The 25,946-nt window shown below is 38.7% G+C and overlaps 1 protein-coding gene across 10 annotated transcripts in view; it reads right to left on the reverse strand.

The window, feature by feature from the left end:
* The window catches only part of ARHGAP6 (Rho GTPase activating protein 6), a 462,402-nt gene that overhangs the window by 22,913 nt on the left and 413,543 nt on the right, over positions 1 to 25,946 (reverse strand). For all 10 annotated transcript variants that reach the window (XM_070604438.1, XM_070604437.1, XM_070604439.1 and 7 more), the window contains 5 exons: positions 25,639 to 25,834; positions 20,419 to 20,474; positions 17,805 to 17,955; positions 16,622 to 16,770; positions 10,071 to 10,250 (listed from right to left, as the gene is read on the reverse strand). In XM_070604438.1, the coding sequence (XP_070460539.1) occupies positions 10,071 to 10,250; positions 16,622 to 16,770; positions 17,805 to 17,955; positions 20,419 to 20,474; positions 25,639 to 25,834 (732 nt within the window). The remainder of the gene's footprint in view (positions 1 to 10,070; positions 10,251 to 16,621; positions 16,771 to 17,804; positions 17,956 to 20,418; positions 20,475 to 25,638; positions 25,835 to 25,946) is intronic.

The raw sequence follows: 25,946 nt of genomic DNA on the forward strand, positions 1-25,946 counted from the left end.
CAGGACTTTTAGGTCAAGGCTGAGACATTCTGTTTTCTTACTTTATTGAATAAATTAAACAAATAAAAAGACAGATAATTTTTTCAAACAACATGACCCAACAGATATGTACCATTATATCAGTTTGTCAAAAAGTAATACCTAAAGGGTGAAAATGAAGAGAAAGAACTCATTTTTAAAAAATTAACAGCAAAGCAAACAATAATATAGGCCAAAAAACGGGTAGCCTGAACTTTTTAAAAAAGAAACTAACATGAGCAAATTAGAAAAAACATTTGTATTTTCATCCAGTTAGTTTAATTTAAAATTTTCTATGCTTGGGCATGTAATAAAAAATTTTGCTACAAGCACCAATCCATTCCCACTGAAGAATAAACAATTAGATTGCATGTCCTTTGGAGTGGTGTAAGCATCACAAAATTAATTCTTTGAGAGTATATGGTGTATCTAATGATAAATTATTAACTTGGATACATCGTTAGAATAGGTTACAGAAAGTATCATTATTTTAAAAAGAACGTTCCATAAAATTTTGTTAAACTATTCCGCAATTCAGAGTTTTTACTTGTTCAACTAGGCTTGATTCCCAACCAATTATAGTTATTGAGGTTTATTTTATGTAGCGTACGTGACTTTTACTTGGTAACAAATGCAAATAGAAAGGGTCCATGCTATAAATCTATCTCTAGTTTCTTTTTAAAAGACCCATGATCCCATTTTGGTTTGGAGACACTATTTACAAATAAGTAAAAAGATACAGTTAAAAAATGCATTGCATGAAGGGTAGATAATATTTTTTCTATGTATTATGTAAGACTGACTACAGTGCACACAATCTATTATTTTAATTAATTAATTTATATCCCATCTTGTTATAAAGTGATTTAAAGCAGCTTCAAAAATTCATATGATAAAACCACATTTGTTTGTTTTTTAATAAAAGAATGGTTCAGAAAATTGGGGCCAGTGGGAAAATGAGAGTAGAGAACTTGAAATGATGCCTGGAACTGACTTTTAATAGTCATACAACATCATCCAGCGCTGTTTCCCTCATAATTCCTTTAAACTTTGTCTATATTTGCACATTTCGTTTCCTATTATTTAACAAAAATTTCAAACTACTGGCTCAGTTCAGTTGGATAAGCATTCATTTTCTATTAATTTAGATACTTAGAGAAACAAAAGTCAGCGAGCGAGCTGATCGGAACCAGGAGCTTATAGTAAGTAAGAAATATCCAGCAGACCATTCCCATAAGCATTCCTTTTCAGGAATTAGGATGCTGTCAAAAAAATATGTGACTAAGAGTTGATAGCTCCTGAGGTCCAGTTTTTGCTCTCCTGCTTATAATTACAGTCATGCCTAACAGGGGATTATAGTTACATATAGAATTTACATATATTATATTTACACATATTATTTAAATATTATTTACATGTATATATATAACAACGGAATTATAATCACAGTTGCTTAACAACAGGAACACGTTCTGAGAAATGTGTCATTAGGTGATTTCATCTTTGTGCAAACATCATAGCGTGTACTTACGCAAACCTAGATGGTATAGCCTTATATATCTTATGGGACCACGATTGTATATGTGGACCGTTGTAATATACAGTCCGTCATTGGTCAAAACATCATTATGCAGCTCATGACTGTAATGTAAACTTGGACATATCAACCATCTTCTTTAGGATTCTGTTCCAGAATCTGAAAATCCAGCCATATCCTACCCATTTGCCTTTATGGAGATGTTGTAGGGATCAAAAGGGCTAACAGATTTGAAAGTACTTTACCAATTGCAAACAGGTTTAGAAGAAAAGATTTTACTGAATTTTACTAGAAATAGACAAAATAATTCATAAATTAAATACTTAAAAAAATAAAAGCAGATAACATGGAGATGGCCAATATTTGTTTCACAATTTTTTCTTAACAGCTATCCATCTCTGCCTCTTATCTTGTAGGCTTGCAGAGAAGCACCACTCTCTTCTCTTTTGCTTAACACTTCTGGTGGGTAACTAAGTGATGGGATTTCCTCTAGACATATCTCTGCTCTTGACCTCCCGCTGAATTTCTACAGCTGCATTTTGTGACCTCTTGGCCCTTCAACTGTAATGGTCTTGAAGCCAGATTCTGTGTAGCTTCTCTCCTCTGGTTCCTCTCTTCCGCCAGACCTCAAATCTTTGGGTTGGTCACATGATTGAAAGGTAAATTTCCTGAAGGCAGGGATTATCTGACTTGTCTACTCAGAATTGATACAGGCTCCTAAGGTTGTAGTTCTCTGTCAGCTAGCCTCCTTTGCAGCTAGGGCAAAATCATGTGTGCCGATCTTGGCCAAGGTACCCAAGGGGGTTCTGGTAGGAGCTTCTGGAAAAGGTTCTCTTCCATGTTAAGAAGAGACGCATGAGAAGAAACATCTCTCTTCATCACTGGATGTGATGATGGCTGCAAGAGATGCTGGAAATGACTGCAATATCTTGCAGCCAAAGAGGGCAGAGCAGAGAGAGCAAAAGCGTGAGTGAGCTGCTAAAACTGTGCCCCCCTAGGCTTCTTATTATTTGAGATAAGAAATCCTGATCTTAGCAGCTGCCTGCAACTGATTTTTCTCTTCCTTGCAGTCAAATGCTTCATAAATTATGCCTCTTTTCCTCCTCTTTGCCTCCCTACTCTTTTCTCTTCTGAAGCTCCTTCCTGCACATCCATCACCCTTCACCCGCTTATTCAATCAATATTGTGCTCTTCCAGAACACAAGCTAGCTGGTGTTTTCTATCCAATGGATGCTCAATAAATGTTGGAATGACTACAAATAATGATCAAAAATAACCCAGGATTATTGGTCTTTGTGGCATACACTGGTTCTGTTACCTTTGCATAGATGCTTCTCTCTGTTTATAAGTAGTACCAATGTCACACTCTAGCAAAATTTCCTTGCCATTAATAACTATAGTTGCAAAATGAATTCCCTTTCCCAATTGAGAATCACCAAAATTTTTCTAACAGGTTCTTAAACTATTGTTCCTGTCAATAAAAAACTCTAAAAATGAAAAGTATGACTCAATAATCAAACAAATTTTTCCTGTTTCTTCTGGGATTCAGTATATAGCAAAATGGAAGCTAAGGAGTAGGATCGTGAAAAACACATTACTTTTTTTAAATGAATGATTTCTGCGTGTTTGAATGAAGAAGCGAAACTCAGCCCAAATGGCTTCTTCACTTACAATGTATTGTTTCACATCAAAACCTCTACTGGGTTTTAGTCAACTATTTAGTAACTTTAGATAATTTCTAAAGGTACCATTTATGGTTGTGTTTATCTGGAGATTCAACTCCTTAGATTTTCATGTGTTCCTTCAAAGCATAATGCTATTTCAAAAATCAAAAGAACTTTGGACTCTCCTGCTTCCGAGAAAAAATGTAAACACTGCACATATGAAGGAATAAAACTGTCACAATTAAAATCCATGCTATCAAATTAAAAATGAAACCTTGAATGATTGCCTAGGGTGTAACTGCTATGATGTACTTTATTCCATAAACCACAGAGAGGGAAAAAAATGATTCAGGACTTCTCCATTTACTAAGTCACTATAACAAACCATTTAGGGCATCTTGAAGAACCCATCCCAGGATCCAGCTCTACTGTACCCACCACTAGGTATTCCACACCAAGCCACCACTTTGCACTGGACCAAGAAGGATGGTTTGGCATTTTAAGACTCTAATATTCCCCAGGAAAAAAAAAATATATCACTGGGAGTCATGATGACATTTTTTTTAGTTAACAAATACACTGAAAGAAATCACTTTGGCTGTTGATGGGAGCAAAAGCTCAAACATGGGCAGGCCCAGTCTAGCACGTTTTGTGTGGCTCCATTGTGGAGGATGGCTTAACATTCTGTAAGGGAGTCTGGGTGCATTGGAGGGTCAGAATGCATTAAATACGACAAATTTTTCTCAAGTGCCTGATACCTGCCAGGCAGTGTTTTTGGCAACTGGGGCACATTAATGAACGAATCAGTTGAAGGGCCCAGGACTCATGGAGCTATGTTGGGGAGGACTCAAGGGAGGAAGATGAAGAAGAATTAGCAGTCTTCGCTCCACGGCAATAGATTAAAGAAAGTGGAAACAGCCCAGGTCTAATATGCTTCTGCTCCCCTCCACCTATGTGTGTCGCCAACAGTACATGCGTTCTGACATTGAAGACAGGGACAAGGTGAGTAGGCTCCAGCAGGAGCATGTACTGGCTCTTACAGCCATCTGCTGGCCTGAACATCAAATAGGTCAGTGTTATCATTAGTCCAGAGGGATTAATACTCTTGAAAGTCTCCTTTGCTCTCCATTTTCAAGCTGGCTAAAATATTCTCTTTCTTCCCCTCCAAATGGACTCCATATCTGAGACACCACATTAAAGCACCTCGTCTTTGGTATGGGGATGCATCATGCTGTAGAAATAATTCACTTAGTTGCTGCATCACTTGGGCAAATGATCTTGGCTTACTCCTCAAGAAATCGTGGTGAAATTTAGATAAGCCAACGATGTACATAATGACTAGCCCAACCCCTGGCACAGAAAACAGTGGTTATTTAAAAAAGGAAATGGAAATAAAATACAATTATCTAGATATGTTGGCAGGGGGTGGTTTCTTGTTTGATGGCCTGGTTTACTGCTTGACTCCTTTTGATTTGGCATGCAAAAGAGGTTTTAAGAAAATGCAATTTGCACCAGGGGATGAAGAGAACACAAAGCAAAGCTTGGCTTCCGAGCTTGGAATCCTCATCTCAGCCTCTGACCTTTGCTCCCAGTAGTTCTCATTTGAAATTTCCCACGTGCGCTGTGCTTGTCCCCAGCTCAGGCTGAGAAACCAGCGGGGTGGGAACATGCTGGCGTTCCCACGTCTCCATTGCACTCCAAACTTTTCATCAGCCAACAAGGGCAGTGCCTCCTCTTCTTTCTCTCTCTCTCCAAAAAAGAAGCCCTAGTAGGAATCGTATAATACCAGCCCTTAGAATGAGCTGACAGTTTTTTCCACCCTGCTCTGAAGCTCTTATTAATTCTAAGAGAAACGATGAGTTTTCTCTGGGATTCTCAATGTCAGTTACAGAAGCAACAACTTTCAGAACAACTAATGAGTTAATGATTTAGTCAGTGAACGCTTTCTGTCTTATAATGATACCAGTGACCATTTCTAGATATGCTTGATCCTTCTCCTTTACTTCCAGTATTCCCAGAGAGTATCATTTTATGTTATCCAGCTTTTAAATTGTTGTTGATATCGTAAATGGAGGGTCATGCTTTAAAGGTAAGGGAATCTAAGGGGTATTGGCACTGAACCAAAAACAAACAACAAAAACATTTTTTTCTAGCAATATATTGTTGCAACAATATTTTATTTTATTCAACAATATTTTACTCAACAAATAATTACTGAGCACCCGTTTTCTGCAAAGTGCTTTTTAGGTGCTGTGGATGTTAATGAACCAACCAAACAAAAATCTCTGCCTTCATTAAGTTTGCATTCTATTAGGTTTCAATAAGCATAATAAATGAGTAAATTATATAGTGAGTTAAAAGGTGATGGGGCCAGCCTGGTGGCGCAGCGGTTAAGTGCGCACGTTGCACTTCAGCGGCCCAGGGCCCTTGTCCCTGGTGCGGACATGGCACCACTTGGCCAGCCATGCTGTGGCAGGTGTCCCACATATAAAGTGGAGGAAGATGGGCATGGGTGTTAGCTCAGGGCCAGCCTTCCTCAGCAAAAAGAGGAGGATTGGAGGCAGATGTTAGCTCAGGGCTAATCTTCCTCAAAAATAAATAAATAAATAAATAAAAGGTGATAGGTGCTATGGAAAAAAGAAAAAAAAGAGCAGAGTAAGGAACTAAGAGTATGTATGTGTGGGAGCAGGTCACACTGTTACACACAGCGGTCAGGGTGGGCTTCACTGAAAGGGCGATGCCTGAAAGTATTTTGATAGGGCAGACATCATATCAATTTAATGTAATAATAGCAGAAATCTTTTCTTTTTGAATGCCTGGTATATATCAATTCTTCCTCCAAGTGCCTTAAAATGTCATTTCTAATTCTCAAAATAATCGTATAAATTAGGTAACTTCATCTCATTTCTTTACAACAGGAAAATGAAAGCTTAGTGAGATTAAACATGGGGCCAAGACCACAGAGCAAATATATAGCTGAGCAGAGATTTGAATTCTGGCAGCTCATTCCAAAGTTCATGGTCTTTCTACCATCTTGGGTGTTTCCCAAGATGTGGTTTCCCAAAGAGTGGTTAGGAAACTACCAGATTGCCCTGGAGGTGTTCATTAGAGAGTGCGGATTCCTGGGCCCCTTCCCAGTGCTACCCAGTCTGATTCTCTGGGATGTGGCGCTGGAATCTGAATGTTTGACCAGTTTCCTTGCTGCTCTGCTGCACGCTCAAGTCTGAGAACCACTATTACAATCTGCTGCCTTGGCCTTTCCATAAAGTGATCATGACGGCTGTTATCATGACCTGTTTCCAGCTCTAGGATTTCTAACCTAGTGCCTGAAAAGTGAACAATTGGTACAAAAGATGGTCCCAGCCAGACTCTTGAACTGCGTGTCAGCCTCTTGTTATTATGGGACAAAGCTAAGTTCCTTTCTGCCCTTTCATATTAACTCACATACTGGCCACTTGGGAGAGGCAGGCTCAACACCAGGAAATGAAGGACGTTATTAACACGCAGAACAAACTTTGGCTCCCTGCCAGGCCTCTGTGGGATTTTATATCTCTTCCATCAGGTTTTCTGTGGAAGTGCTGCCTCCAGGGTGCATTCTGCCTCCAAGGGCAAACTCACAGCCACCTTTCCTAACAAGTCTTCCTCTCCAATGCCGATGGGAAGCAATGCCTCTCTTTCTGAACTTATAAACCCTTCCGAGGACTGTGAAACTGCACAATTGCTAACTACTTTTCACCATCAGGTCCTGTCTACCTTCATGCTTCCCTGTTTGGAATTATTGTAGTAATTCTGAAAGCTTCTTAAAAACACAAAACAAAACAAAATAAAACAGCTATATGCATATTGAATTTTTGCCCACCTACACAGACCAGCTTTGCCAACCAGCCACCAGCTTTGGTATAACCAAATAGATTCTAAAATACCAAATCTGCCAAGAGAATATACAAAGCAATGAGACTATTTTTCTTCTGTGCTTTATGGAAAAAAAGAGGTGAAGTCAGTGTTAGGGCGTAGAACCATGCAGATTTTAGGACCAGGAGGATTCTTGGTTGTCATCTGTTCTAACCTAGCCCTTTGATAACTAAACAAATAGAAATCTAAGAAGGTGAAATCACATGGCTAGTGTGTAGCAAAGATAGGACTATAACAAAGTTTTCTGGTTCCGGAGCTGGTTTTCTTTTTACTGATCCAGGCTTGGGATCTTTATCCCACGTCTCATCTCTCCTCACTGTCCTTTTTCTCAATATATAATTCCTATAATCTGTCTAAAGAGATCAAGGATGCTTATGTTAATGGTTAACTTATCCTGAGAATGTATCCTTAATTCCTCCATGCCCAAACTTTTTCATATGTATAGGGAGTAAAGATTAGTAAGACGGAAACCATACATCACAGAATTACCACTGAGTCATTCATTAACTCAACCAATATTTCTTGTGATTCTACCATGTGTCAGGCACAGGGCTATTGTAGTAAAGAAAGTAGATGAAAACGGACAAAAATTCCTCCTGTCAAGGAGCTTACATTCTAGTGGGGAAACACAACAAACAAGAGAAATTAGTAAAACCCTGTATTAATAGTGGTGAAAGCTAAGGAGAAAAAGCAGGGAAAAGGATTAGGAAGTGAGGCTGTGTGTGCAGTGGTGGTGATGGGGGTTGGATTTTAGACAAGGTAACCAGGAAAGGCCTTGTTGAGAAGTAAAGACCACAACCAGAGAACAGAAATATGAGCCACTTCTCAAGAGAATCTCAACGTCGATCTCTACAGAGAATGGCAAACAAAGATCAGATTTGGAAAATATTGGAAAAGGTGGAAAACACGTTATTCTGCTCTTTCTAGTAGTCCAGGCAGCAGGAAATGGGAAGGAAAGGAATGGCACAATTAAGGTGACAACAACCATACTTTCAAGGAGGCCAAGATGAGTTTTGTTAGTATCTGAGGTGCAAAGAAATGCCTGATGGTTTGTGGTTTCATATGAAGAACTTTGCTTAGAATACAGAATTTAGACAGCGGAATTAAGATTGACAAGAGGTATTATTGTATTAAAAAAAAATCCAGAGAGCATGAAGTAATGCCAAGACTACTTGGCAAGATTATGTGTGACTTAAAACTTGATAAAAATGCTGAAAAGTTCAGACATTTGATTTATCCAAACATGTAATTAATTATGAGCATTTCGGCTGAAGTGTGAAATTTATATAGAGTCAATTACTCCACATTTTTTGAGAGCTTACTGTGTGCAACACAGGGACAGTGCTTCCGAGACTCAAGGAAGAGCAAGACACTGTTCTATCTCAGTGAATGTTTGACTGTAGTAAATCCATTTCCTCTTCCTCTTGGGCATCCAGCAAGAATGCATTTCCCAGTCTCCTTTGTAGCTAAGTATGACTTGTGGCTGAGTTCTGTCCAATGGGATTTGAGTGGACATGATGGAAGTCCCTTCTAGGTTTGGCCCATAAAATCCTAGAGGACTGCAGAGTCTCAAGATGCAAGAAGCTGGGGTTCCTGAATTGCCACCTGGAAGGCTGCTTGCCAAACATCTGATTAAACTTTATGCTAGGAAGATATTTATGTCTGCTGTGTTGAAATACTGAGATATGAGCCGGCCCATGTTGTCCAACCAATATAATTATGAATCAACATTTGCATAGAATTTTACAGTTCACAGAATGCTTTCACATATCAAATGATTCTGGGAATCACCCTTGGAAATAGGTCATATTTTTATTTTTCCTGTTTTACAGAAGCTGAAATTGATGCTTACTGAGTGTTGAATTACTTGGTCACGATCACAGGCAAGACAGAGAGGGCAAAGATTCTAAACCACTGGCTCTCAAATTTACGAAAAATCATTAGTATAAGACAAGTATGGAAATAAATCTAACACAAGGCATTTGATAAATGTAGACAAAATATTAAGCAGATTCAAAAGAAGGAAATAGCACATTTAGTTGAAGAAGCCACAAAAGGCTCTAGCAGAATAGGTAAGATTTACAGTGAGTGTTTGCAAAGTGACAAGAGAAATGGGAGGAGAAACATGGAGAAAGTTCCTGTAAATTTTGATATGCAATATGAGTGGTGAACAGAAATAGAAGAGAGTTGGCACTTGTTCTAATGTTTCAAGGGAAGTTTGAGCAAGCAATGTAGTTTTTTGAAGGAAAACAGGAACTGGTAATTCAATACAAATCAAAAAATTGTTTATTGAGTGCCTGCCAGATGGAGGGCCTTCCAAAAGTGCACAGAGGATACAGAGAGGAGATAACAAGGGCACAGCCCATGTTTTAAAATGCGTTTATAATCTACTAGGGGAAATAGTCATAAATGACGCAATACAATGTTGAGTAAGATAAACATCAATGAGAAGAGTAATGGGGTTCAATGGACAGAGAAATGACCTGGGAAAGTGACATGAGGACACGGGAAAGATAGGTGAAGCTTCATGGAGGAGGTAAAATGTCGAGATTCACCTTGGAGGAGGTGCCATTGCTGAAGATGGTTATCAATACATGAATTAATGAGGGCCATTCCAAAAAGAAGGGTTTTCATCAATATGTTGAGCAAGGACACTGCTATGTGAAGAATTAAATGACTCCAAAACGTGACCATTGTTTAGGGGACGACAAAATGAAATGTATAATTTGGATATGTTTGTTTAAACATGGAATCACAAACTTATAGTGATATCATAGGTATGTAAATTTCTATTCCTATTGAAACTGTCTGGCTTCCAACGAGTTCAGTCAACGACCAGCACTGTAGACCAGAAGGCAGTGTGAGAGAGTTTCACTACGCCACCAAGAATAATCAACATGCAGTTTACTGAGATGTCCTGCCATAACAGGGCCACCTACCATGAACAGGGCTTCATAATTTTCAATCATTTTCTGCACCACAGCGATGATGGCTGTGCTCTCCTCAGCCCGGGCCGAACTCTGGACCGAGAATTCTTTGTCTGACGATTTCTGCTTGTGCAGCAGGTTGGGTCCAAATATGGTGGCCAAGTTTAGAGATGTCATTTTGTTCCCAGTGACCTACAGGAGCACAGAATACAAGGATTGTTGTTACTTTTGCTTTTCAAAATGCTGGGTGTTCAATAATCAATGGAACATTTTTCCTTTCCTTTTTTTTTTTTTTTCCTGAAAGGACTACATCATCTCTGGCAGAATCCATGAGGAGCACCTTCATTTTCCTTTTACTTTATTTCTTGGATTGAATTTGATAGCTCAAGGTCATTTCAACAGCATATGGAGTAAAATTTTACAACTGTAAGTTATTTATTGTGAAACCGGTACTACGTGAAATTTCTATCCTATCTGCTCTTAAAACATATTGATGCTCATCCATCCATCCATTCCCTCCATCTCTCCCTTCATCCATCCATCCATTATCTCTCCATTAATTCATCCACTGAGCACCTACTATAGGCTAGGCATTTTTCATGGATTCTAACTATTTTAAAATTTTTCCAACAATGATGGCAACACAGTCCTTATTTTAAAGGGTTCACAATCTAGAGGGCAAATAAACTTATCAATTACAAGTACTGAGTACAAAGGATGAAGCTAGCAACTCTGGAGGCCCCAGGGATACTCCAGAGAGGTGACAATATTTGCACAAAATCTTGAAGGAAGAACAGAGTTTGTAGGCTGAAAAGCAGAGGAGCTGGGACAACGGGCAGTTTCACCATAGTGAAAACACCATATGCAAAGACAGAAACACGCAAAATACATCAAGGCCCCCCAGGAAGCTCAGTGTGGCAGAGGGTTCTGCAGGAAAGGTAGGTAAGGGCCAAGCGAGAGTCATTGTCACATGTCCCCTGTGGGGCACAATTGCCCCTGGTTGAGAACGACTGGTCTAGGCAAATTTTTATTTCTCTTGTTGATGTTAATTGAAAATCTAGGAACGTCTGGGTAAGTATGCTAACTGTGGCTGCTTGGTGGGGATCCTTTGCCTGTGGAAATCTGCACAGTCTTTGAGCGGCACCTGGGTGCGCAGCATAGAATTCAAGAGTCCTGATTCACGGCTAATACAAAGCCTCCTGAATCCACCCTTGTCCTATGCAGCCCTGAGCTGGTAGCTCCCCGGCCCTGCAATCCCAGTGTGGCACATCAGGGATGTTACTTTTAGAAGGTGAGCTGTTTTCAGCTTTGCGCCAAGTGAAGTGATTTCATGTGGTAAACACTGGGAATTTTCAAGAAAGTGCCCTTTATGTACAACTGTTTAATTCTTTTCTTTGTTTTATTTCACTGACATAAAACTTGACAAGTTTTCATTTCTCTTCCTGGAAATTCATGGCTAAGGATAAAATCAAATATGTACCATTTTCAAATTCATCCCGTTAGAACTCAGAGGCATTTGGAGTGCTTCCCCTTCCCCTCTTAAAATAATATCAGGGTTTTCTCATTTTTAAAACATTAACAAATAGAAGATTTTGTTTTCTTTTAAAAGAATGTTTAGTACAAGGACTCTTTCCGCTCTCTCCTCCTGTTGCTATTCTGGGAATGCAATACAATCTGTCTGTAAAATTGCACATAGACTGCAGCTGCAGACCATGCTTCTGTGGTTTGTTAACGCTTCTTTGTTTTGTTTTGTTTTTGTTTCACCATTTTTTAAATTGGAAAGGAGACTTGTTCACAGACAGCTTCTACCCTTGCTCCCACGTTTCACATATATATAGCTATTTCTAGATAATAGAATGCGCACCTGGGGCCAGCTCGTTATGTACTTATTAGCCAGTCAATTCAAGGAAAATTTTTATCTCAGCTAAATAAGCATCCTAGATCATTTATAAACCTAATATGCAGAGCTCACATTTATTAAAAGTTTAGCCTGTACAGTCACTGGGGTGGGGGCTTTCCAAAGGCTGTTTCAATTCTTTCTCACTATAAGCTCATGAAGCAGCTGCCGCTGTTGTCCTTTTTTACAGACGGGGAAGCGATGCCCAGAGCCTGGAGCCAGCAGGTGGTGGAGCTAGGAAGTGAAGCCGGCAGCCAGGCTCCAGGCAGCCCCACATACGACCCTGCCCCTCTCACTGTTCACTCTTGTGCGGCAGACTCTGTCATAGCATGGGGAAATGGGGAAACTAGCTTCAAAGCTGGGTCAGGACCACAGAGAGGAGAGGAAGGCACTGGTCTTGCTACAGTTCCAAAGACAACCTCCCATTTCCCAGAGGCATGACCTCCTCAAAGATCAGGAATCTGGCTCCACGTTGGAGGTTAGTAACTTCTTTTTTTGCCTCATAGGCTCTTTGAAGAACTAAAGGCCAGCTACGGACTCTCGCACCACAAAAGTGGATATTCACACCACATTTTCCATGCAGTGCCAGAGGGTTCTTGGACAACCTGGAAAACCACTGCTCAAGAGGTTTCAATTATGTTCCTGCAATATTCTTTCTAGAAGAAACGAAATCTTTCTTACATTTGGGAATTTCTCTTTTCCCCTAAGGAGCAAAGAAAATAGCAAACTGAATGAAATGGAATAAAACAAAACAAACACGAGATAGCAAAACAACACAATTTGATAAAATACCACTATTTTTTCCCAAGAAAAACACTGATTTACTAGTCAACAATTTTTCTCATGCCCTTCTTTTAGACATCTTTAAGATCCTGTTAGTGAGTGATGAGTTGAATTTTGAGCACTCATTACAAAGGAAATATTACGTTCATTTTATAGAGGAGGAAGCTCAGACCTCTCCCAACCCGACTCTGCTTTCCTTCCTATTCCTCTACTTTATAAAACAGGATCATGTAGCAAGGTGCTGGCAGAGCCTGTGTCAGCCTCCAAGCTTTTTGATGCTCTGGTTCACTTTTCTTCCATGTTACAATCCATAACAACTACTCAACAAATGGATAACACATCTAACACCAACTAACAAATAGGTAAGAGAAAAAGTTGAAAACTACTTCATTTCTTAACATATTTTACGATTTGATTTTCGCCTCACTCCGGCCTGCCCATTCTGTATTCTCTACCTGCTCACACCAAACCAACTAGAAAAATGATAAACAAAGAACCTCTCTCTTGTTTCTCTCCCACCACTCTTAACTTCTACCAGAAGCGGTTTTTTTTAAGCTAACTCCCATCCCTATGCCATGCTTATGTGGCCCGTTGACTCAATCCCTACACACCCTTTTCTATATACTCTTTGATGTGTAGTTTAAATTCAATCTCCTCCATGAAGCGATCCCTAACTTTTTAGGCCCATGCTCAGCACTTCTTCTCTGAAGTTCTGTAGTGACACTGCACTGCATTCTCTAATTCTATATTTGCCTTGGGTCCTCACCTCTTCCACCTCCTAGATGCCACAGCAACCCAGGAATAGTAATTAGAAAATTCTTGAACAACGATCACTGGCTTAGAGGAACTTGGGGTAAGTGCTGAGGACATATGTGATTCAAATATCAAGGCCATTCTTATGTGGAAACATTTATGTGAATTGCTTTTTTCCATACTCTTATTCATACAAAAGCTTCTTAAATCACTCTCTCTCTGTCTTTAACCAATCTACAACATGGATTATATCACTTTAGTGGAATCCTTCCAAAGATTCAGGACTTAAAAGAATTAACCACCTACCCCTTTACAGAAGCATTCAGTATTCTATGAACACAGCTCAACTTCCCCTCATACCTCACCAGTACTTCTCCATTCCATAGCCTTTATTCCAATCCAAGATGGCACATGGGCTACTTGCTTTCCTGTAACTTCTGACCATTTCACAGAGGCAATGCTCTCCTCATATTTCCCCTGCTGCTTTAATTTCTGGTTACTAGTTCTTCATTTTGATTCAAGGTTTAGGTCAAGAGTATCCAGAAATTCTTGTAATCTCTTGCTTTCCTGTACAACTTTGCTGTTACTAGGATATTTTCATATTCCTTATAGTAAACTAGTTTTCTCACCCACCGAGCAGTGCCGGTTGAAGAGTATTTATTCCTAAAGTTCAGATAAGGAAACTCAGGTTTAGGAAGGCTAATAAGTTTCTCCAGTGGATTTCGCATGGTCAGCGAGTTATAAAGCTACCTACCAAGTGCTCTCAACCAGGGGTGATTTTGTTCCCTTTCCCCATTCCCCACAGGATACTTGGCAATGTCTAGAGTCACTTTTGATTGTCACAATTGGGGTTGGGGGTGCTGCTACTGGCATCAAGTGATTAGAGGTCAGGGATGCTTAGCAGCATCCCACAAGCGCAGGGCAGCCCCCATAGTAAAGAATTACCTGGTCCCAAATGTCAATCATATGGAGACTGGGAAACCCTGAACTGGACTCCCAGTGGAGATTTTTCCTACTTCCTTTTCTATATTTCTGTTCCTACTAAATTGGACCAGTTTGGGTTTGAGGCACAGCTAGGACTTTACTAGTCATGGGACCGACCTGACCACTATCCAATATGACAACTTTGTGTGAATTTAAAAAGGAGCCTGTTCCTCAAGATATTTTACTGCCATCTGCTCGGATATTGTCCTAATAATTTTGCAAATCTACAATGACTATGGGGGTACATGGCACCTCTCCCAGAGTTGTGAAACGCACAAATGTGGAACTTGAACAACCACAAGTGGATGCTCCCTGGGGGACGCTGGGCAAGTTACTTAACCCCTCTGAAACGTGGGGGCAACAACATCTCTCTTGCGTAAAGAAAGATTAACTCTAATATATAAAGCCCCTAGCACATAGCTGGCACATGGTAGGCGATACATACACGGTAGCTAGCATTTCAGCATGCTAAGCTTCATTTGAACCTATTCAGGAATATTTTCTTCTCTTTGGCACAGGCAGTGGAGTCCTGTTTAGCATTTGGACTGAAAGAGTGTCTGACAATTATTCTAAAAAATCAAGAGTGAGTTCAATTGAACTTTTCGTTTTCCTCAAAGCCTTCTTAATCACCTAAGACCTGACTTTCTCCTTCTCACATAGTACTTAAGAAACTTCAGAGATGCAATTGACATATCTAGGAACACAGACAGGGCTCTGCCTTTACCCAATGATTAGGCAGATGATTCTATAGCTTCTATTATATCCGTAGTTGATAAAGGATGACACCCAGATGGGTAATATAACTACTTAACAATTATGAAAATTATAGTACATCCACTGAAGATCTGTGTCTGCTGAAATAAGGTGTCAGTGCCATATTATAAAACCTGAAACCAGCAGAGGTTTCACTAATTACAACTACTGTAGAGATAAAAGGCTAATGCAGGAACGTTTCATTCTCAGACTGATAGGGAGGATGAGGATAAGAAATGCAGAACTGCCTTTATGGATTAAAGTGAAAAAAATTACATATGACCATGACTTTTGGGTAAGAAATTTGACAAACACAGAAATGAATCCATAATTCAGCTGAGTTCTGCTTAACAAGGATTTAAAAGAAAATTTTCTGTGGTTAGGTAAGTTTGGAATGCCTTTGGCCCCTTCTTGTTGATTTATAATGCATGTTAGCATATTAAAGTGTCTGAGGTCTCCTGTGGAATCCAAGGTCAAGGAGAAGCATGACTTCGTGGTATCAAAAAGGGAAACAGTCTCTCGTTAAGGTGAAGATTAAATAGGTTGCTTGTTAAAAGGTCACCTATAATTGAGGCCAGTGTCCCCTTTGTCCAATGGTGAAACTGAAAAACACCTTGAAGCATATGCATGTGACCAAAGAGAATCAGAGCCCAAGACCTTAGATGGGGGTCACACTAGGGCCTGAGCGGGGACCAGGTCCAATAAAAAAATCCCAAAAGGGTCCATGGGACTGTGCAGAACCTGTCTTCGGCAGTTGACATCATGTGGCATTAAGATGCATGACAATGGTCAACAGATCAGACCCTCTAGTTCCCTCTACACCTGGTTTGGGAGCAGGACTGACTCTCCATTGCATTCAGCCAGTCCCTGTTTTGGGGGAGGGTTTAAGGAGAGAAAGACTCTCTCAAAAGGAAGATACTAGACTTCTAGCTATAGGGAAGATGGGAGCTCCGGGAGAAACTGGAAGAATAAAGAGGTGACATCATATCTGGGCTCCAAGCTAAAGAAGCAGATCAAATTAATTACAGGGACAGCAATCTCTCCCCATCTCCATTACTCCATTTTTTCATGATTGTAAACATCTCTGTAGCTCATTATTTGCCTTCTTCACACAATGGAAATGCAAGGTCTTGAATAAAGCATCATCATGGAAAATGACAGCCTCATTTGGAAGCATTCTTGAAACATGAGAAGTTAATGGCCTTTGTGTTCTTAGGAACTGTCCCTCCAGAGAAAACTCTGCATCAGTTCTTTTTCCTTCATAGACAGATAGGCCAGGAAAGGGGAGGTGTCATTTCCTGCAGGGGAAATGTTTAACCAAATTGATGGCTTGCCCTTTTAAAACAGGAAAAAGGAAGAGTCACAGCATCTATGGCAGCAAAGGGGTGCATACCTCTTGCCCATCTTTGCTGATGTTGTCATTGGCATGCCTGGCCACGATGGAGAGGAACTGTAGCAGGCGGTGGAGCGTGTCGCAGTTGCAGGGAGGTAGAAGGTAGATGAGGAGCTGCAAGGTGCCCAGCTGTTCCTCTGGCTCCAACACTAAGCAAGGCAAAAAGAGGCACTTTATGTAAGTAAAAGAGAAAACTCACGTCATTCAGCCTCGGAGGAGAGGCCCCCTCTCAGCTATCTTCAGAAAGGGATCATCAAGGCTAGTCACATTTCATTCCTTTACCCACTCTTCCATTGGTTTAGCAATTTAGCAGCAAGGTTCTCTGAAGGATATAAAGGTAAATCAGACCTGGGGAAATGTGGCAGCTGGAGAAGGTATTATAGTCCAGGTCAGAAAGCTCACTTCATCCCCTTTCCTTTCTTCTCCCTCCTTGCCCTGGTGTAACTTATCACGTACATTATGGATTACAGTCTTTCACTGCTGGTAGATATTTACTAACAATGACTGAGAATTGGTGAACATTCTAAAATTTGAGTTTATGACAGATTTGGGGCCCTTCTCAATAGACTTTTTGTTGGCAATAACCAAGACACAGCACAATGACAGTGTCTTCTGTCGCTTTTGTGATTCTGTTTTAATTGTAGCGTTGGAGGAAGAAATACATGGAGGCTGACACAGCTCTGGCCTCTTCCTCCCCACTTTACCCTCCTTTTGTCCTCCATGGGATCTGTGTCTATAACCCTGAAGCAGCCACACTGAAAGTCCTGGCAATGGGCTATGCCATCCTGCTTCCCTGGAATGTTGCCTGCCTCCTTCTTACTCTGGGTCCCTGTGGCTCTCTCCTTCCTCATACCAGAAATGCAAACTCATTTTTAGGTACAGGCTCAATGTGAACTCTTGCTGTTACTCCAAAGCATCAATTTATAGCACTTTCTACTGTCCTAGGGTCATTTGAAAGCATCCCAAATTCTTCTTGGCTACTTCCGTTTGTTTTATTGCAACTTTCTTCTTGCTAATTCTCCCCAGGGTAAATCTCAGAAAATTCCCCAAATGGCCCACTTAATAGAGACCAATAAATAAGGACAAAAGAGTTATCAGGAACTACATGCACAAGGTTTTGATGAGTGAGTTGGACATTCCAGTAATCCAGGGACACATTCCTTCAAACGGCTATATTACGCACAGAGAGTATTGATGAAAGCTGTGTACAGCTCCCTGGTGAGAAGGGGGTCCGGCATGTCCCTCAGGAACTCTTTCAACAAGGCAGCCACATCATGAACGCTGTGCTCTTCCTCCAGAGAGACATCAACCCCACGGTCAAATTCCTCACGTAACTGGAAAAGTAACGGTTCAAGTGGCAGTCTCGTAACACCATACCTTAACATTCAGTGCCCAGCAAAAGAAGTGCTATGACATGGGCATCTGGTATTAAGTTTACACAGATCCCGAGAAGGAGAAGCAAAAAACACATCACCTTGATCTACAGTCTATGCAAGTCAGCCATGAATATACATATACATTAAACATGTTATTAAATAAAAGTATCTGTGGGTTTACCGCTAGTAATGCAAGCAGAAGGGCTCAATAACAATATCCAGAGGGCTTGGAGAAAGAGCTAAGGGGATAGGTCAACTGCAAATGTGGGAGGGAGGAATTAATCTATTATATAGCAGTTTTGCATGTCAGCAATCCTACCATGTTGGAATTTTGACATTTTACAGAAATACTCAACAAGAAAGAAAAGAGATTTTCCCACAAACAGTGAAATTAAAAAACCCTGATAAACCATTTGTGACTAAGGCTTTAAAGATGACAATAAGTTAATAAAAGTTGCCTTAGATTTGTCAAAGTAGCCTTTTAACAATTCCCGGAAAGATTCTCTGCCTTAATCATTATACTAGGTTTATTAGCGTTTATAACAGCAGGAAAACACAATAGCAAGAAGGGAGTCATAACTCTACAACCTACTTTCATTTCTGACAGCTTAACTTCTCTTATATATTGTTCTCTGCTGTAAAAACAATTGAGTTCATGAATCTACTGTATGCAGTAAACTTCTATAAGAGTTCATTTGTTCAATCATTCATTCATTCAACAAAGACGTACTGCATACTTCCTCTGTACCAGGCCTTGTTGTAGGCCATCAAAGTATGGTGGTGAATAAAGTGGCAAAGTCCTTACCCTCCCCCAGCTCTCAGGTTGATAGAGAGACAGGTGATAAACTGACAACCCCACAAGTGATTAATTAGCTCTTAATATCATGACAATTGTTCTGAAGAAAAAGTGTAGGGTGCTAATAAGTGATATAACAAGATAAAATGGTGAGTTAGAACATATTTCATATTGAAAATCTAAGTCTAGATAACTGCTGATTATATTTTTATGGGATAATCCTTAAATAAATCTCCATGCAAAGGTTTCCCCTTTGGTGGATCCAGATATAACTGAAGAATAATTTCTAACACTTGCCACCTGATGAGAATGCCCATTACTGTCCTGAATTAATTGCCCGTTGATTCCAGGCAACTCGTCGTTAGTGTGCATCAGGCAGCCAGAACGAAGGCTTCCGTCGGCACCACTCCTACTTGTGATCATTCAAACACACCATGTTTCTTTTCTGAGTACACACACATGCAGAAAGAATGGACTCTGGAAAGACTTTGATATAAATTGTGTGACCTTGAATTTAATGCTGGTTGAACTATGTGATCTTGAATTAAGTTTCTTAATATCTCTCAACCTCAAATGAAGTGGGTGAAAGGAGCACCATAGCTGGTGGGAAGATTCAATGAGATAATGTTTGTGAAAATATTCTGCAGTTCTGCACAGGGGTCTAAGAAATGTTACTATGCTGTCTTCCTTCCTGAAAGTCCTGCTGTGAAATGTTAAATGTTGCTCAATAGTCTCTTGTGTGACTATTAAAAATAAAAACCAACCAACCAAACAGAAAACATACTTCTTTTGAAAGCCCCTTTTATCTTGACACAAAAGATATATGAGGAGGCATTTATTTCAGTTAGTTTCAATAATATGAACAAATATCACTTCTTCAACTCCATCCAACTAAAAATTGTTTTCATTTGGCTTCATTTCTGAGTTGCTGAGTTCCTTATTTCTGTTGGAACCAACAGAGCGAAAATTACATTTTAATTTTCTCTTAGTCAAGACATAAATTCTTTTCTCAAAGGATGGTTTGCCTTTTGTGAAGCCATCGTGAACATAGATACCTGCCTGATCATAGGAACCCATTCGTGAAGGTCTAATATCAAACTTCTGTTGCACAGTGCTGAAGGAAATCAAGGGGTACAGTCCCTACATGAAAAATGAACTGGGGATCAATGGTTCCATGGACACAATAAAAATTATTTATTTTTGAGAAAGTAAAGCTATAAACATAGCATCTTTTATGAAGAGAATGGTAATAGCATTACTCATATTGCATTTTAGTAAAAACGGATGCTATACAATTTTTTTCTATTTATTATCACTTACTAAATAGGTACTCTCTGAATCTCCTGCTTTTACAGTTTCAATAAGGTATTTATAAATTAATTTTGTTTGGCAGTATATGCCATGGACACGTCCAGACGATTTGCTTTCAAGTGTTTGATCCTAACTCTATTGCAACCTTTCTGAGCTTCTGAGTTCTTACCTCTTGGGACTCAATTATGCCATAATTGGTGGGAGGGTACAGAAAATATATTCAGAAATGAATTTTCATAAGCTTGAACTTTGCACAAGGTAATTCAATTGAAAGTCAAGTGAAATGTACAATATAATTTTCACTTTTTACTTACTTGTCTCACTCTCTTTTTTGAGCTTCCAACTCGGAATATCCCCACCGTTTGTAGGCCTGCAAATAAGTAAACAAAATTAGCTGTTCTGTTTTATGGCTTGAAACTCTGGAGAAAATCAAAATAGAAATACAACAGAATGCCAGCGCCATGCTGTAACACGCAGAGCAATAGTAACTTGACAGCGCACACTAATGCTTATTTATCCCACACTATATTCTTCAGGTACGTAAAGGTCAGCCCTATAGGCACCAGGATCATTTTATGTTAAATCTTTCTGATGAAAAATTTTTCATGTGATATTATGTATTTCCATACCTCTCTCCATGTGAAAAAAAATAATGTAACATTTTTTTCATTATTCAGAAAATTACTTAAACATGAATTTTATATGAATATTTAGCTCCTCATCAATTTTTAAAATAGATATTTCTTGTTTTACTGATCATAATTAAAACATGTACTTATTAAAGAAAATCTATAAAATGCAGAAAAAATTTTAAAATAATATGCTTTTAAAAATACCTGATGTAGAAATAATCACTCCTAATATTTTGGTTATTTCTATCCAGGTTTTTCTGGATATATATATTATATATATATTTTTACATAGTTGAGACCATACTATAATATTTATATGGAGAGAGAGAGAAAATGCTATTGCTTTCACTCAATATTATGCCACAAGAATTTTTATGCCAGTAAAACTTCTTTGTAATTGTCATTTAAAATGGATGCAAAATACTCTATTGTATGAATGTGCCACAATTCATATTCCCCTCTGAATGGCACATAGGTCCCCCACCACACATACACTTGTTTTGTTATTATAAATGGCACTATTATGAACAACTCTGTAGATAAGCCTTAATTCACAATTCTGATTTTTTTAGGATCATGTCCTAGAAGTGAGATTATAGGGTCAATACATAAAAAAGAGTTATCTGGACCAAAATGTCAGTAATTCCGAAGTTGAGAAACCCTGCTTTAAAAAATTAGGTCTCTCAAAACAAACAAGTAACATCACTGTCACACCTTAGAAGTTTCAACAATAGCTTTTCAATATCATTAAATTTCCAGTCAACATTCATATAAGGTTCACAAACTGTGGGAGGTCGATGTGCCTTTTAGTCTCTTAATGTATATGTTTCCCTGTCTCTGTTTACATTCTTTCCTCCTAATTGGTTTGATGAAGAAATAGCATTGATTTCCCACTGTAGATCTCCCCACTGTCTGGATTTGGACATACCATAGTGTCATTTATATGTCCCTCTCTCCTCTTTATTTCCTCCAAAGAGATAGTTAGAGTCAGTGTTTTCTCTGATTCAGGTTTGATTTGGGGGGCAAGAATACTTCATAAGAGGTATTATGTACTTCCTTCAAGGAGCACTGAATGTCTCAGTGGCTCTCCTTTTCCTGTGCAAGCCATTAATCATCACCTCTAATGATCATAATCTACATTAATTCTTTCATTGGTGGCTCATTTTCTCTTCTTCATTTGGAATAATCAGTTATGAGGGTGATGCCAGATTAGAGCTGCCAATGGCCATTTCTGTAGCCACATGAAGAGAGCTGGTGTGAGAGCAAAGCCAGCAAACAGACTCATGCACTCATAGCATCATTTGAGTCCTAGATCCAGCTGTGCCTGAATGCAGATATAACACTCGGACTTCCAGTATGTAAATAGAATATTGTTGGAGGGGTGCTTTGCTTAATTTAGTGTTACCTGGGTTCCTCTCTCTTGTTATTGAAAGAGTTCTGATTAGTAAAATATATAATTAAATTATAAGAAATTTAAGCCATGTTTTATACCTCTTGGTAGAGCTTTGCAGTTTTCTTCATAGAAGTCTCTTACTTTTTATTATAGATGTTCTGGGTATACCATATTTTTGATACTAATATGAATGAATTATTTTATTGTTATAGTACATAACTGATTATTGCTCTTACATAGGAAATGGATATCTTTTTGTATATTTACTTATATATATTCACCACATTATGTATTAAGTATAAGATTTTTTTAGTTATTTTTCCAGGGTTTTATAGTTAGAAAACATACCACCCATAAATAAACATCCCATTTATCAGTTCTATATTTTAAAAATGGTATCCTGAATTTCCAGAATAATCTGAGAGATTTAGACTGATTTGCATAAGCTCATTGGTGCTTTGCTCTTGGGTGGGATTTTGCTTTGCATCTATTTTCAAAAGACTTCTGTACTCTCCTTGTTGCTGCTGTCAATTTGCCTCATAACTGAGTCTAACCCCCAGCCTAATTTATTGCTTTTTCTTCTCTGGGAACTTGAAAACAGGATAACCAAGCTATTTAGAATCAAGTTCAGGGGCTGGGCTGGTGGCGTAGCGGTTAAGTTCACTTGCTCTGCTTTGGCAGCCCGGGGTTCACCAGTTCAGACCCCAGGCACAGACCTAGCAGCACTTATCAAGCCATGCTGTGACGGGGTCCTACATATAAAGTAGAGGAAGATGGGCATGGATGTTAGCTCAGGGCCAATCTTCCTCAAAAAATAAAAAAGATAGAATTAAGTCCAGAATTACATCTCTTCATCTGCAAAATGAGCATAATAAGTATTCACCTCAAAAGTGATGCAATGATTCAATGTATTAATGCATATAAAATACTTAGAATCATATCTGGCATCTATTACTATGTAGAAAGGCCCTGACTGAACTGAATGGGTCTTCTTTGTGCAAAAAGAAAACTTTAATATAATAGTAGGTCTTAGTAATTTTAATTTTGGCCAGATTTATTTTGTTATTTTCTGATGGTTGCCGAAGAGTGGAAACTTCTACATAAGTGAGACATCACATACGGGCATTTTCTACACAGGTGGGACTATTCATTTGGTGGAATTCCTCTAAGCTGTTCAGAAATGACCATTTCTATGACATTATTTCTTCAATTATAGTACTTTTCCACTTGTAAAAATGACCGTGATTTAAAAAAATAACTAGTTAGTGACTGATTGCTATAATTCTCATGTATCTCGATTAATTATAATCTCAAGTTTTTACAGTATTTATTTATTTATTTTTAGGTAAAGCAAATGACAGCCATCAGACTGCCAATGTCATTCTCTGACGTAAGGCTTACAGTGATTTTCCTCAAAGAAAAGGTGCAGTCTAGGTATTCAGTAACCTTGATTTAAGACACTCACTGATAAAAACAGGTGTACATCAAAAAAGACATAGACCTGGCAAAGAAATGTGACTTTGCTGTGCCCTGTCCCAGAAATCAACATGATCACCTTTCTTTCCTTTTCATCAGAAACTGAAAGAATTGCTTTTGAAGTTTGCTCTTTTTTTTGGGGGGGGGGGTGAGGACGATTGTCCCTGAGCTAATATCTGTGCCAATCTTCATCTTTTTGCTTGAGGAAGATTGTCCCTGAGCTAAAATCTGTGCCAATTTTTCTCTATTTTGTACGTGGGATGCTGCCACCGCATGGCTTCATGAGCAGTGTGTAAGTCCACACCTGGGATCCAAACCTGTGAACCCTCGGCCGCCAAAGTAGAGTGCACAAACCTAACCACTATGCCACTAGGCTGGTCCTGAAGTTTGCTTTTTTCTCATTGGTTTAAAGTGACCAATATTAATATCTGCTTGAATTTGAATGTGTCTCTTATTTTTCTGGAGCCATTTGGTCTAAACGCCATGGAAACCTAGAACAGAATCACAGCCTTGAAAGATGACCCAAGTCATCTTGTTTCCTTTAGACTCTAAACTGCATTTTATTATTCTGAAAAGAAGGTGAATTGCCCTCTTTTTTTAGTAAGCTTAAAGGAAGTGTTACTTTACAAATTGCATTCATGAAAATTTGTTTTCAAAAAGAAAATAGAAATACTAAGTTGTGTTTTTTTCTTTTTCACAAAAGCAGTTACTCAAACTGGCACTGGATTTTTGCATTATTGGAGTAGAATTTTCTCATTTAGAATTCTTTAAAATGCCTACATTCTTTCTACATTCTTTATAGGAAAAAGTTATAAGTATAAAACTATGTCTTTTTTTCTACCTCATAGTGAAATTTAGGCTGATTTTACATATTCAAAGTACTGAACTCTTTAGTTGCTAAGCTATTTTTAAAAATAATTCTGTTCAAGTAATATTTATTGAACATTTACTCTGTGTTAATCATGATACTAAGTTCTGGAAATTCAAAATGACTAACACATTTTCCTTGACCTACAGTTTACCTTCCAAGGAGAAGAGACAGATAAATAAACTCACACATGCACACATATTAAAATTTTGTATAAACAAATCAAGTTTCAATATATATTAATTTTATTGCAACCCAAATGTTATCTAGTGATTTGCATATATAATGAGTTGACTAAGATATTTAGATATTTTCTTAATAATTTTTTATAAAGTCTCATTTTTATTAGAAAGAAATAGATGAGATTTAACAGTAGTTATATTTAAATGATAGCCTCAGAATTTTCTTTGTCTATTTCTTTTTTTCTTTATTACAATGAGCATATTATTTTTATAGTAAAGAAGCAATTAATAAACTTTTCTCATGTCCATCAAATGCATGCTAACACTATAGCAAACAAATTCAGACTATGGAAATAGCAGTTTGATGAGCCAAAAGTCTAAATTTCGGAAAAAGTTAAAAAAACTGTATAGCATTTTTAAGTCAATGTATTAATTGGAACAGAGTTACCAAAAGGATCATCATGAAGAAATTTTAAATAGACGTCTTTCCACAAAAATGCAAATGCCAATGTAGAAACCTGCTGTCAAAAATTATGCATTTTCTATTCACTTAAGAAATGATTTTCAAATCTTTTTTTTAAGAAGCTGGACTATTGTTTTTTAAAGGAAGCCTTGTGTGTAACCTCAATGTATAAAAAAGATAAAAGCGGCTCTGTTCTGTTTGAAGGGGGTCCTGGGGACAGACGCAGCCTGACAGATCTTTCCATCCCCTAAATCACCTGGCTTCCAGGGTCCCTTCTGAGGACTCCTAGGGGCTGGGCAGTCTGAATACCATGAAGGTGATTTCTGCCCCCACCCCCAATCTTGTTTAGCCCAGTAATCTCTTAAGCAAACACCCACATCTGTAAACTTTCTTTGCAAAGGAAATTTTGGCCCAGAGCCTCATCCAATAAACACAGAATTGAAATTGGGTGCTTAAATGGGTGATGCTTGAATAAATAAAAGTCTTTAGTACTTGCTCGCTGACAGACAAGTCTGCTTACCATGTTTTTCTAGATGTTGACAGCAGCTGTCCACCAGCCTGGGGACTTGTCTGTAAATAGGATTCAGACTGAGTTTCTTATCTCTGGCTTTTTCTTTTTTATTTTGAGCCTCGGCAGGCAAGGAGAGTTGTAAAGCTTCTAGCAGTCGAGACTGATTGTCATCAAGATCTGTGATAGAATCCACTGACATTGCACCCTGCAAATTACACACAGACATGAGCCAAGAGTGTAGATGGAGAAAACAAAAACAGCTTCCCTCAGATGCTATCCAATAAATACTTTTGCCCATGACTATTTATCACACTTGA

This window comes from Equus przewalskii, chromosome X, assembly GCF_037783145.1.
Source record: "Equus przewalskii isolate Varuska chromosome X, EquPr2, whole genome shotgun sequence".
NCBI classification, from domain to species: domain Eukaryota; kingdom Metazoa; phylum Chordata; class Mammalia; order Perissodactyla; family Equidae; genus Equus; species Equus przewalskii.